The sequence below is a fragment of the Clytia hemisphaerica genome, unplaced genomic scaffold, assembly GCF_902728285.1.
Source record: "Clytia hemisphaerica strain Z4C2 unplaced genomic scaffold, Clytia hemisphaerica genome assembly, whole genome shotgun sequence".
NCBI lineage: Eukaryota > Metazoa > Cnidaria > Hydrozoa > Leptothecata > Clytiidae > Clytia > Clytia hemisphaerica.
Window position 1 is genome coordinate 908,051 of NW_027104200.1, and position 13,231 is coordinate 921,281.

The 13,231-nt window shown below is 34.9% G+C and overlaps 1 protein-coding gene across 1 annotated transcript in view; it reads left to right on the plus strand.

Annotated features, from left to right (window-relative positions):
• LOC136815272 (von Willebrand factor A domain-containing protein 3A-like) overlaps positions 1-13,231 on the plus strand; it is a 50,218-nt gene that overhangs the window by 23,881 nt on the left and 13,106 nt on the right. The window contains exons 22-23 of the mRNA XM_067071715.1: positions 67-114; positions 12,756-12,860. Of these exons, the coding sequence (XP_066927816.1) occupies positions 67-114; positions 12,756-12,860 (153 nt within the window). The remainder of the gene's footprint in view (positions 1-66; positions 115-12,755; positions 12,861-13,231) is intronic.

Consider the following 13,231-nt stretch of genomic DNA (forward strand, 5'->3'; position numbering starts at 1 on the left):
ATTGAGTGAGTGAAAATGAATGATGAAAATGGCGTCCATAGTATTTATCAATCATTATTTTTTTAGGCTGTGATGCTATTCGAGAAACTAAGACAAAAAGCTGCCAACTCAAAGGTATGTTTTTAGTTACGTAGAATCTCCATACACGTGTTTTATAAGAACAAACTACATAAGAACATTAAGGCTGCGATGGCCAAAATACTACGAACAAGTTAGGAACATTTTAAGGCTTCGCGGACTCTAAAACACCCTATTTCTTAGGAAAATGGACAAATATACTCAAAAATCAGTGCTAAGAACATTTTTAGGCTTAAAACTCAAAAAGTTAAGAACATCCAAAGGCTTCAAAATTTTGGATGTTCTTATAGATAAAACATGTAACTTGAACGACAAGGAAGGAAAATTGTCCGAGTACAAGTGTAAGCTTTTTTAAGGAACCTTAACTTGGCTAACTTGGCTTCGAGTCTGGAGTTCCTATCAGATTTCGATATTTCCTTCGACAAATCTTGTCAGATCATAACTAAAATAGCTAAATCTCACTTTCAAGGAGGCCTTGGTGTTGAACACCGTCCAAATTCATGTTTTTCATTAGGGAAATTCCCAGTGTAACATAAAAGCATGAATTTTACCGGCTTAATATTATACCACTTCATTTAGAATCCCTTTTACGCTAAATGTATCATTTTTTCTAAATAAGTGTCAACTTTTTCAACGGATCACCGAAAGTGGTCCTTGCTGCCTGAAAGGAAAAATAGAATTAAAGGGACATAAAAGTACTGAATTTGTTAACAAACCGTATGCAGCGGGATACAAAATCAAAACAAAATGTCACATGTCGCAAAATAAAAAAGCAAAACAAATCATGACTGATTTCGATTGTTTCAATTGTTTTACAAGTTTGTTTTGGACACGTGATTTTAATTGTTCTCTTTAATGACACGTGGTTCGTTTACATTTTACTATTTTTATGTCCCTTTAATAATTGTATATGAATGAGGGCAATTTTACGAGAGCTTTCCGAGACGCAATCAAATGCAACGAGTGATAGCGAGCTATAGTTAAATGTCTTTGTTCCAAGATGCCTACCCAATTAGAGAGCGGCCGTAATACAGTGGTACAGTATCCGCTTACGGTGCGCAAGGTTGTGGGTTCAAAACTCAGCTGGGTCATACCTTAGGGAAGAAATTTTCGCGGAATTTATTTTTGTGGTTGAGAGGAATTTTTGCTTAAAATATCGCTTATTTTGCTCAAAAAACACCAATTCTAAAGGTGGTTTTTTAAATAATGAAAATAATCCTTTTTCGCGGAATTTAATTTCGTCAAAGAACCGCGAAAATTTGTTCCGCGAAAATTTGTTCCCTTGAGGTACCGAAAAGATTCCAAAAATGGTACTTGATGCCTCTCTACTAGATGCTCAGCAATTAAATGAAGGATCAAGGGTAAGTGGAACAATCCAGAGAGAAAAAGTGGCGCCCTGCCCTACCTTCGGGTAGATAGCTATTGAAAGAGTAGACTAGCAAACTAGTCTGTAAATTAATCATGTCAGAGGGCGGGAACATAAAGGCGGAGGGCGTTTGCTAGAATAGGAACTGCGTAGGAGAGCGAGCAAAAGTTGGTGAGAGGCTGCTGATTTACAGACTAGAACATTATGCCACGGCTTCATTTTGGAGGTTGTGAGAACGGAGGAGTGCTTTCCTAAATTTTGGAGGGAGAAAAGCCGACAGACCACTTTGTTTTGAATTTTGAGTGGTAAAAAGGATGAGCCACTTTTCAAGTTTTGAAACTTTTACATCTTAGTTGTTTTTGTTATTCATACATTCTGAGAAAGGTAAGTATTTGCAATTTAGCTTCAGTTTTCTACAATCATCAAAAGTGTACAAGGATTATTCAGTTTTCTCTATGCAGGTTGGTGGCTTTTTGCTAAGCCTCTTTCATCCAAGGTAAGAAATATTTTTTCTATTTGCTATTTTGGTTCCACCTAAATACTTTTTGCTTTTTTATTTTAGTACTTACAGACTACTTGTTAAGGAACTTGATTACTCTAGCAGTCTAGTCTCATTGTGGCTAAGTGAACCTCTCCAACACCCTTTTTTATGAATACAACAGTAACACTAACCAGGCAGGAACTCTTCTCAAAAGTACCCAGCAATATAACCTTTTTGAAAAAATTTTGACACTATTTTTAGAATAATAACATATCATAATAATCAATAATTCTGACACTTTTAATATCTCACGATAACCTAAAACAGGTTTTCAAGCCGTACCAAAAATTTTAGTCAACATAATAATATGCAGTTGACTAAAGTTTTTGGTACGGTTTGAAAACCATTTTTAGGTTATCGTGAGAATAAACAGCGTTTCCTGGTTAGTTTAAAGAAACTCTCAATGTCATTACTCCCAGGCTGCTGTCTGACAGTCCGACCCTCTTCAACAGACTCACTGCTACAAAAAACAACCTGTCCTGACTGTCAGCATGTAACGTACCAGCCAAGCACAGGAAAATTACACGTACACATAAAAAATTAAATGGAAAACTTACAGAAAAGTACTTACTTTTAATAGTTAAGATGTCATATGTTGAATAACTAAAACTCCAACCTCAAAACAATGACACATTGGTGCATAATTATTATTATAAGTGTATTATTATAATTAAGTATTTCAGTCTGTCGAATGAAAAATGTAACATCTGTCATGTACAAATTTAATTTGTGAAAAATTGAAATTTGAAGAATTTAGTGCTGTGATAAGATAGCTCTGATAGAAAATCCAGAGTTTATATGGTGACAGAAAAGTTTTTGGGTATACTCTCGGGTAACTAATAGCCGTCCCCCCCCCCCCCGCTAATTAATTTTTCGAAAATTTTCCACCCAGGACATTCTTATTCCAATCCCCCCGCTTATTAATTTTTGGGAAAATGTTTTTGAAAGTTCCCTTTTTTGTCTTAATTCTGCTGTATGAGCCTCCTTTTCAAACATTTTCCACCCAGGACATTTTTATTCCAACCCCCCCGCTTATTAAATTTTGAGATTTTTTCCAACCCCCCTGCTTATTCCAACCCCCCCGGCTATTAGGTACCCGAGAGTATACACGTATTCATGATTTTAGAAAAATGCAGTATTTTTGTCATGAGAAGAGAATTATTGTAAATTCTGACCCTTTTCTATAGACTGTGGCTATGTGCTGAAGAATTTTCTTGTCACACCAAAAATGCTGAAAAATTAACCTTACACTTTAAGATTTATGGCTAAATTTTTTTGGGAGTTTTCTTGCCACACTAATTTTACAATTTAATATAATTATTTAAATTAAAGTTACCTATTTGAGAATTTTTGTTGTCAAACTGAGAATTCTGAATTTCACCGTAATATAAATTCTGACAAATTTTCATCTACGTACAACTATAATTTTGGGGAAATCCCACTTGTTCGACAGTATACTTGTCCGACGGTACATTGTTTGACCGGTTGTTTGACAGTTATTAGTTCGACACCCATTTGCTCGACTGCATGGTTGTTCGACGACCACTTGTTCGACACTCTTCTCTCAAACAACTGGTCTGTTGAACAACTATATAGATTGTCGAACAAGTGGATTGTCAATCAACTGGGTTGTCGATCATTTGGGCACCCATTTGTTCCACAACCCACTTGTTCGACATTCAATTTGACAAGAATTTGTTGAACAAGTAAGCTGTGGAAAAAATGGGTTGTTGAACATGTGACATATACTTATCACCCATTTTTCTGTAAATTGTAAGTATGTGTACTATAAAATTAACTTCACACTTGAAGATTTATGGCTGAATGAAAAAAATGAGTTTTCTTGCCACACTAATCTGGCAATTTAAAAATATGTAAATGTTTAAAGTTATAGTAGGTACTATGTGTACAGTACGTTTGAGAAATTTTTGTTGCCAAACTTAGAATTCTTAATTTTCTCCATAAATTCTGCTAGATTTCCCTCTACGTAAGTATATATAAGTTTTGGAAAAAATACTAGAATTGAGTAAAACATAAGCATGGCGAAAAAATTTAATCATTTTTAGATGTACAGTAAGAAGACTTTTAATATTTCATAATTTGAAAGAAAATATTTTTTGGAGAAATTTGTCAGTGCCGCTTTACCATAACTTTATTTCCACTCAAAGCTGTGTAATTTTATCATAGGGATAGATACAGTACGTATTAAACTCAAAACAAAGGGATAACCCAGGTAGATATTCACAAAAGTTTGTAGCACTTCCAATACACACGACATTGTGTCAGTGTCGTGTAGTAGTCTCTGGTAGTCCAACAACCATATATTTTTGATAAAGAACCTTTGACTTGTGAGTCCTGGAAAATTAAAACGTCTTATATGTGTTTGAATGTCAGTAAATAATTGTTAGCTACTGTACCTGGGTTATCCCTTTGATTACCACCTGCAAACCTAGGAAAAAGAAAGCTGAAATGAAAAAAAAACTCACAGTCCATAGTGTTTGCAATCTGAATACTCCATTCCTAAAATTGAATGAGTTATGAATAGGAAAAGATAACAAGTCAACAAGTTCTGATAACTGATGTTACAAGATTTTCCATCTTCTCTTGCCTCTCTCTCAAATCAAAACAAAAAACAATCAAAAATGAGCCAAAGAATTATGCATGCAGAGAACCATGAAGAAAAGCCACATATACACAAAGAAGAGACTCATCAATAAGAAACAAGAAACAAAACAAAATCTTTTCAAAAAAAAATTCCCCTAGAAGTCAGCCATTATTTTTTCCAATCACTCCCTCCTCAAAAATCAAAACAACACGATCTGCGCCTTTGACGGAAGTTTTCATTTCTCATTTCACGAATTTCTCGAAGTTTATTCATTTCTACAACGCCGAAATCTGGCGTTGTAAGATTGGGGCTTCAGCTTAGCCGTTTTTTCTTTCCTGGGGTTTCGCTCCAGTCGGGCTTTCAGCCCTCGCCGCCGACAAAATTTCTTCCTACGCTTACCTAACTCCTATGCTCACTTTTCCCGCGTGATACCGTTCCAGCCCGACTGGCGTGCCAGTCTATTGAAAGAGGAGCCTTCAGGCCGCCTCCAACTGCGGTCGCAGACTTACTTGATAGCTTTTTTATTTGGCTTTTTGGATTTACAACAACTTTTAAGCATGAGTTGGGCTGTTTCATTTAAAATCCATGCAGGGGTTGGAAGAACCTTTTCAACCAAAAAAATAATTCTTGAAAATATGGGGATACCCTCTAGAAAATTTAAAAAAAATACAATAAGCACCTGGCTGAAACAATTCTTCTTCATACCTTTAAGTGAGGGTGGACGAACTAAAACCTGTCTTTTAGTCCCAAAAAACGTGTACAACACTTCGCAGTTCATTTAGGGAAATTCCCAATGTGACATAAGTTAAACCACAAGTGGTCTTTTTCTTTTCGCTACCACAACCAAAACGATGAATCGAATGTTTTAGTATGAAATTCTCTTAAACTATCATAAATTTTTGACAGATCACTTGCAGTGGTCTTAAAAAAACAAAATGGAAATTCATCTAAATTCTATTTCAACTCTCTCAGAGTTTAGATTCCTTCCCCTCTCAGCTGGTAGCCTCAGCTGGCACATTATGGTTGGTTTTTGGTAGCAATATTCAACAAAAAAAATATTCATTCAACAAAAGCAAATTTATATTCAACAATTTCATTTTCATATTCAAGAGATTAAAAATTGGTTCAACAAGATAAAAAAATATCCAAGAATGATAATTATATGTGCAAGAAAATAATATATGCATATTTTGAAAAAATATGTGCTAGTGATTTTAAGTGGCCTGGTCTTCATATAGTTCTACATATTGAGGACATTGTTTAAGTACGTAATATAAGCGTAGTGGTTCGTTATATCAAACTCCCTAACAATTTTTAGTATAATACTAAATCAAATGTCAAGAAGAAGGTGGCCCCCTGGCTAATGAGGGCACTGACCTTGACGGCCGGTAGGGCCACTGGAGTTGAAAGTGGGTCCCTGACAGATATGAATGTTTGGTAAATTCTCCCCTAATAAGCACTGTTGTGGAAAAAGTCTCCATAACTCTCTTTTAGCAGTTTTAGCAAATATTTTGGTTTTTGAACCCGGAAAATAGGTTATTCAATGTTAGGGAACATATAATTTTCCAGACAGACTATTGAAAAGGGTCTTTCGTGAATGCTTAGCTTTCCTTTCGCATTGTAGCTTTCTCCCAATCCTGGCGTGAAAAAGAGTTTTCTTCTATAATATGATAGAATAAGCTACAGTATCATAGTATTACACCGTATTACACTTTAATATTCTATTACACCTATTATAGGTATGTCGCTAATATGCTAACTTATATGAAGATCTGTCCACTCCGCGACTTGAACCTTTTTTCATTTTCATTTTCTCGTACAAATTTTAATAGTGTTGAATATAAAAAGCCATGCTTCTAGAATCGTAATTTACTTTTTCTTGAATGAATATTTCTTTTCTTGAATGATTTTTTTCTTCTTGAATATGAAAATGAGATTGTTGAATATAAATTTGTTGTTGTTGAATGGATAATTTTTTATTGAATATTGCTACCGAAAACCAACCATAGCACATAACGTATTTTCTAACGTTCACAACGTCCATTTAACGTTTGATGAACGTTGAAACAACGTTATGTTTTGAGGAAATACTTCTAGTAAAATCACTTTGTAAGAAAATGTCCATGATGAAAATGGCCAAAAAATTAAGAATAATGCTAAGAACATCACCGTCATGGAATTTTGCTACTCAAGCTAAGAATGCTATTCTCAACTTCAGTTGAGTTAGAATCTGAGAATGTGTGTCTGTCTGTCTGTGTGTGTATGTCCCAAAGCTTTGAGGCAGCCTGGAGACTTCAAAAATTGTTCGATTTGGCTGAAATTTGGCACACTTGTTCCTTGGGTGAATATCTAGGGGTGTATTTTTCATTTTTCAAAAATTTTGATTTTTGGGGCCTGGGGACGAGTTTTTCGCCTAAACGAGGCTAAAACTTTGGGGCAGCCTGGACACTTCAAAAATGGTCGGATTTGTCTGAAATTTGGCACACTTGTTCCTTGGGTGAATATCTGGGGGTATTTTTTTTTCTTTTTTGTAAAATTTTGATTTTTGGGGCCTGGGGACGAGTTTTTCGCCAAAACGAGGCTAAAACTTTTGGACAGCCTGGAGACTTCAAAAATTGTTCAATTTGGCTGAAAGTTTGCACACTTAAGTTCCTTGGGTAAATATCTGATGGTGTTTCTTTCATTTTTCAAAAATTTAGATTTTTGGGGCCTGGGGACGAGTTTTTTCGCCAAAACGAGGCTAAAACTTTGGGGCAGCCTGGAGACTTCAAAAATTGTTCAGTTTGGCTGAAATTTTGCACACTTGTTCCTTGGGTGAATATCTGGGGGCACTTTTTGCATTTTTCGGGCCTCGGGACGAGTTTTTTGCCAAAACGAGGTTAAAGCTGTGGAGCAGCCTACAGACCTCCAAAATGGTCGGATTTGGTTGAAATTTGGCACACTTGTTCATTGGGTGAATATCTGGGGGTCTACAATTGGGCCTATGAATAATTTGAAGCTACTAAAGTTGAGCCCAGTGTGTGACGGCCGCTGGCCTTTGTTTTGATATGTTTTAATTTTATATTACGTCATTAGTCACTTGGGATTGCGTCTCTCATTGTCTTCAGTGTATTCGATTTATTGCGTCTTTTGTGTGTCATCTTAGTAATATTTATAATGTATATAATTAGGTCATTAGGGAATTGTAGAATTTTGAGGCGTATGAATTAAATTGTAAACGAATTTTCTACTTTTATGTAACAGTAGTAATGTTGTGTATGTGATGTGAAGTCCAATTTTTGGTGTGCTTGTTTTGGTGTCGTGGAAAACTTTTTTAGTTAGTATCTATTTTGGTTTGTATTTAGTCAGTAAACTTTTATTTCTATCCTATCTATGTTCTAATGTGTTTGCTTGTATAGCCCTAGGTTAAGATAGCTTTAGGATAAAGTTTTTCGTTTGTACATATTCTAAGAGTTTGTATTTTTTGTGTTTTAGCGTTTGGAATAGCAATCCAATCAGTGAAAATTATCGCACACCTTTCGTATCCTCCCAACGTCCCCTGTGGCCGTTACACAGTGCGTTGTGCACGTTTGACTATTTTTAGAGCATTTTCAATTATAAATTGTCAATTACCCCCAAGTAAGGCTCACTCCTTTCACAAAAATGCCATTTTAAGCTTGAGACGTATGTACTAAGTGTTAAAAATCTATTCTGGATTAGGATCCTAACCTAAAAATGCTGTAAGAATATTTTAGGATGATTTTCCTAAAAAAGTTAAGAATATCCGCATGATGAAATGGATTTACACCATTCTTATAAAAAAAGCGTGTATCAATCTTATTTAAAAACAAAACCAATTAAAGCGATTGACAGATCACCGAAAGTGACCCGCCCCGAGCTTTTATTAAATTGTTTGGATTTTACGATGGGCGTTTAAAAGAAAGAGAGCGCTTATTAATAATATATAACCAAGACCACCTAATAAATATGAACTGGAACTATATTTTGCCTTTTCATTATTATTTGAGTACAAATATGTCAATTTAGGAATATAGAAACGTGTTAAAATCAGTTTGAATACTAAAAGAATATCATCGTATAGCTCAGTCTTCCTTCATAGTATACCTCCATACTGCTACTTGTTTCTAAAACACCCATTCTAGAGGGGAGGAGGCGTTTATTTGAATGGGTGTTTTTGGACCTACCTCCGGATACCCCGGTGGAGGTCCTTTAAATTAACCTACGTTCGTCCGTCCGGCCGTCCGTTCGTCTGTTAGCAGCTTTTCTCGGGATTGGCTCATTACTTTTTTCTGTTTTTTGGCACAATGATGCAAAATGATGATTCCTAAAAGGTGACGAAGCCCGATTTTCGAAAAAATATATATTTGGGCAAATTTGGGCCAAAAACTGCCTAAAAATAGGGTTTTTTGGACTGCAAAATCCTGTCATTACCTTTTTCTAATTTTTTGTACAAAGATGGAGGGCAAGATTCTTTAAAAGATGACTGAAGTGGTTTTTCCTGGAAAATTCTTATTCGCCTTAAAAGATGGATTTGTATTTTGGGGAAATTCCCTCTAACCAAATAAGAAAATATAGCTTTTCTCAATGTTGACTCATAATTTTTTTCTGTTTTTTTTTGCACAATGATGCAAAATGGCAATTCCCAAAATGTGACGGAGCCAGATTTTTAAGGAAAATGTTTTGGGCAAATTTGGGCCAAAAACTGCTTAAAATTAGGGTTTTTTGGGCCTGAATGATTTAAGTGATTTTCGTATTTGGGCAAATTCCTTTTTACTATTTTACATTATTCAACACACAAGCTTTTTTTTTCCATTCTGAATTTTTGTACAATTATTGTCACTTTTTTCTTTATGTATTTGAGATAAATCGAGGGGGACGGTATAAAGCATGTCTCCACTTTGCTCGACGATATTAAAAACACCAAAATACTGTCGTCTGTTTAGGTGACCAAAGGCGATATAGAGCCGTACATCAAACTATCACCTTTGTTTTGTATTGACTTCACTTACCGTCGCCCTCGATATTCTCTCAGTGTTGTCATTTGGACTGGGAAACATTGATATTTTGGATCTGTGTTCCAATTTCGGGATCAAACAACTCTCGTGTGCAGTAGTACTCAAATAATCATATGAATATATGTCGAAATCAAGATCTTCCATTGTTTACCCATTTATGGGGTTAGGTTTTGTCTCTAATGCCACTTTTTGGACAGGGCTTATTCGCTGGCCTCCTCTCCAAATCAACATAAAAGGGGTTGCGGAACGACCGTTCCGTTTTCGCAAAGCGAAGAAATTTCGACACTAATGAATTATTTTTATAAGTCAAACTTTTATTGATAATGTTTTCCAACTCAACTCTTTCTTTTTTATAAGAATTTTATAAGAACAATACGAGGCTCAAAAATTAAATACGCCGGGTTTTGAGCAATTTCAGGCTCAAAGTGCAAAAAAGGACAGCCAAACCTTTAAAAAAATTTACTGGTTTTATAAAAAATAGTGCAAGTGACAAAAAAGAACACACATGTTTCTTGTGCAATGGCTGAATGACCAACAACAAAGATATTACATTAGGCTTTAGGCTGGTAGTTTATCTGAATAAATTGAAAGACTTTTATCCCATCTTTTTGTGAGTTTTTGAAACAATTACTTAGCTCTCTATAAAACTTTTACAAAGACAAATTTATCAACAATTCAAAAATTATATTATACATTTCCCTTCAAAATTTAAAAGAAAATAGTGCGTAGTTTGAAAGATGATCTTGAGCTTTTCAGCCATTAGAACCTAGGTATACAATCTCTCAATCCCTCTTTATGATATCATTCACTTCAAATGTAGTATCAATTTTCCGAAAAGGAATCAGCAGCCTAGCAATAATTTCCAGTAACTTATCAAGACTAGTGAGATTTTTTGCGTGATGAAATTTTGTCTTTTTGTGAGTCTATTTTTGCGATATTGTGTGTTCGGCAAAAAGATGTTCCCAATGTTTCATTTATAAAATCAATCCAAACCAGTCCAAACTAATTTTTTCAAGAACCTTGCCTTGCAGAATAAAATTAAAAAACTTCTATAATTCATATAAGTATATATATCTAAGTAATGCCATTACTTTTTATTAGGCGGTAATAATAACAAGCGTTATCTACAATCTCACGTCAAAGAGTTTATGAAAATATAAGTTGATTCGCCAGTAAAAAAACACTTTTTTGTGAAAGATATCTTGTTTTAAAATATATTCGAGCTAGCATCAAAAGTAACATACAGGTACTTTTATCATTTAAGTTGTCTTTTGGACTAAAGTCATCAATCATGCTTTTGTTATCACTTTATCGTACAAATATAAATCGGCATTATTCTAATTGATGATGATCAAGCTCCAGTGTTAAACAAAAATCTCTCGAGAGTCAGCAAGCGATAATGGAGGAATCAACAATCAATCAAGCCAAATCAAAATGATTCCATTATCGAATAAATATTGAAAAAATCTTCAAAGACGAAAATAGCAACTAGTAATTATCATTTTGATTCTGCTTTCCAGTACAGTCTTCTCTTTTGTCTCGTAAACATTGCACGGAATAACATGGAACTGGCACAATTTATATTCAGCAGGATAGGACCATTTTATTATTCTCCATCAATCACAATCTGTTCATACAGTCATAATACTATGTATATTTTGGTTTTATGCTGCTTCTTTGTTGTGCACGTTCACCCACCAAAACTCTGAAACACTGCTGATTCAGCCAGTCAGCCAGTCGGCCGATCGGTAGTTAAAAGTCACCCATCACATCAATCAAGCTCCTTCGCCTGAACCCTGAAGACAGAAGAGATGAAAATAATTATAGTTAGAGTAAAATGAAATAAACACACGACCCATATGAATAAAAATAAGCCTGTGGAAAGAAAACATGGCCATATGATATATCCATGAAACACATGGCCGAGAAAAAAACATTTTGTTTTGTGAGATGAAATCCAATTTAATACAAAAAAGTCAACACAAAGAAAAAGTACTAATGTAACATTCCAAAGGTAGTTGAAACTTTAAAGGTGAAAAAAAATGAAGATTTACCTTTCAATGGGCCATAAATCAGTCCAAAAGTTAATGCATGCACCTCAAAAACCGAAGAGATTCGTTGGTTTTCAGGGCCATCTTTGCTGTTTTGAAAATGAAACGCAGAAAAAAAGACTGGGCCCAGACATCTGGAAGAAGCGGGAAAAAAGCAAAGGAGATAAAGTTTTGGTACTATTACTATTATTTGTACAAAAGTTGCAATTTTCATAAAAGATCTTACATTATAATACTCAAAACATAGACTATATTCTATTAAAATAAGTAATTTATGAAACAAATACTTCAAATAGTGCTAAACTAATTTTAACCCCATCCAACACGAAGCAAAGTCGATATTTCGCCATTCCACCGGCTCATTTTCAGAAATTTTCGTACATATACAGATTTTTTTACGCCACGCGCAGATCTAGAGAAAGGATGCTACACTCCCTATTCGGGCGCTTCGCGCCCTCAAAACGGTCGTTCCGCAAAAAAGCACTTTTAGTTGACAAAAGTTTAAATTAGTAAATAAAAGTAGTAAATTGTAAACATTGTGTGAACCACGTGTTATTAAAAAGAACAATTAAAACATCCTTGTAAAACAATTGAAACAATCAAAACCAGCCATATATTTGTTTTGATTTCTTATTTTGACATTTGACATTTGTTTTGATTTTGTATCTTGGTGCATACAATTTGTTTACAAAGTTCGTCAGTATTTCTATCAAATACTGTAGAATTGGTACAGTGGGAAATTCTCTGAAGTCACAAATAAGAACCACAAGTTGAACATCTCTGCTTTTATAGTGATTACAATTAAAACCTGAAAAGCGTCATATCTAAGGTTTAAATAATAAAGTCATAAATTTTTGGTAGATCACTAAATGTGGTCTTCTTAACTGCATAAATCAAACATCAACTTATCATAGAACTATCCAGCGGTGCCCCTGATCATCCCATTACGTGGAAAATATTCTCTCGTAATGTCATCACACTGTTCGAAATCAAAGATCACTCCAACAAGGCACAATCACTCAAATCGCTGGGGCCTCATTGAAAGCTGAAGATGGATATAGAAAAATGTTTTTTTATTAAAAATTCTGTTATTTTTCAGAAAGAAGAACCAGTTATTCGTCCATCCACAGCTAACACATCATCGACCAATCGAAAGAAGCGGATCCTCTCACCCAAACATACTGCACTTTCATCCACACGTTTGGTAAGTTTAAGCCCATGTTCGCACGAAACGAAATGAAGCCATTCTATTGGCTACATTCAAATTTTACGTCACTTCTAACCAATGGAATGGCTTCATTTCGTTTCGGAGCGAAACGAAATCACTACGTGAGAACATGGTCTTAGACCATCTTCAGACGAAACGAAACAGTTCCGTTCCGTGAACGTCAAAATGCGAAAACGTCTAAAAAGAAGACGTTACACAGCAAAACAGATCGAAACGGTTTCGCTTCACTTTTTTCATCGGAACAGAACTGCTTCGTTTTCTTGCTCCGAAACGTTTCGAAACTAATATGAACGAAAATTACACCGGAGTGAAACGGAACCGTAACGTCTGAACATGGTCATAATTAA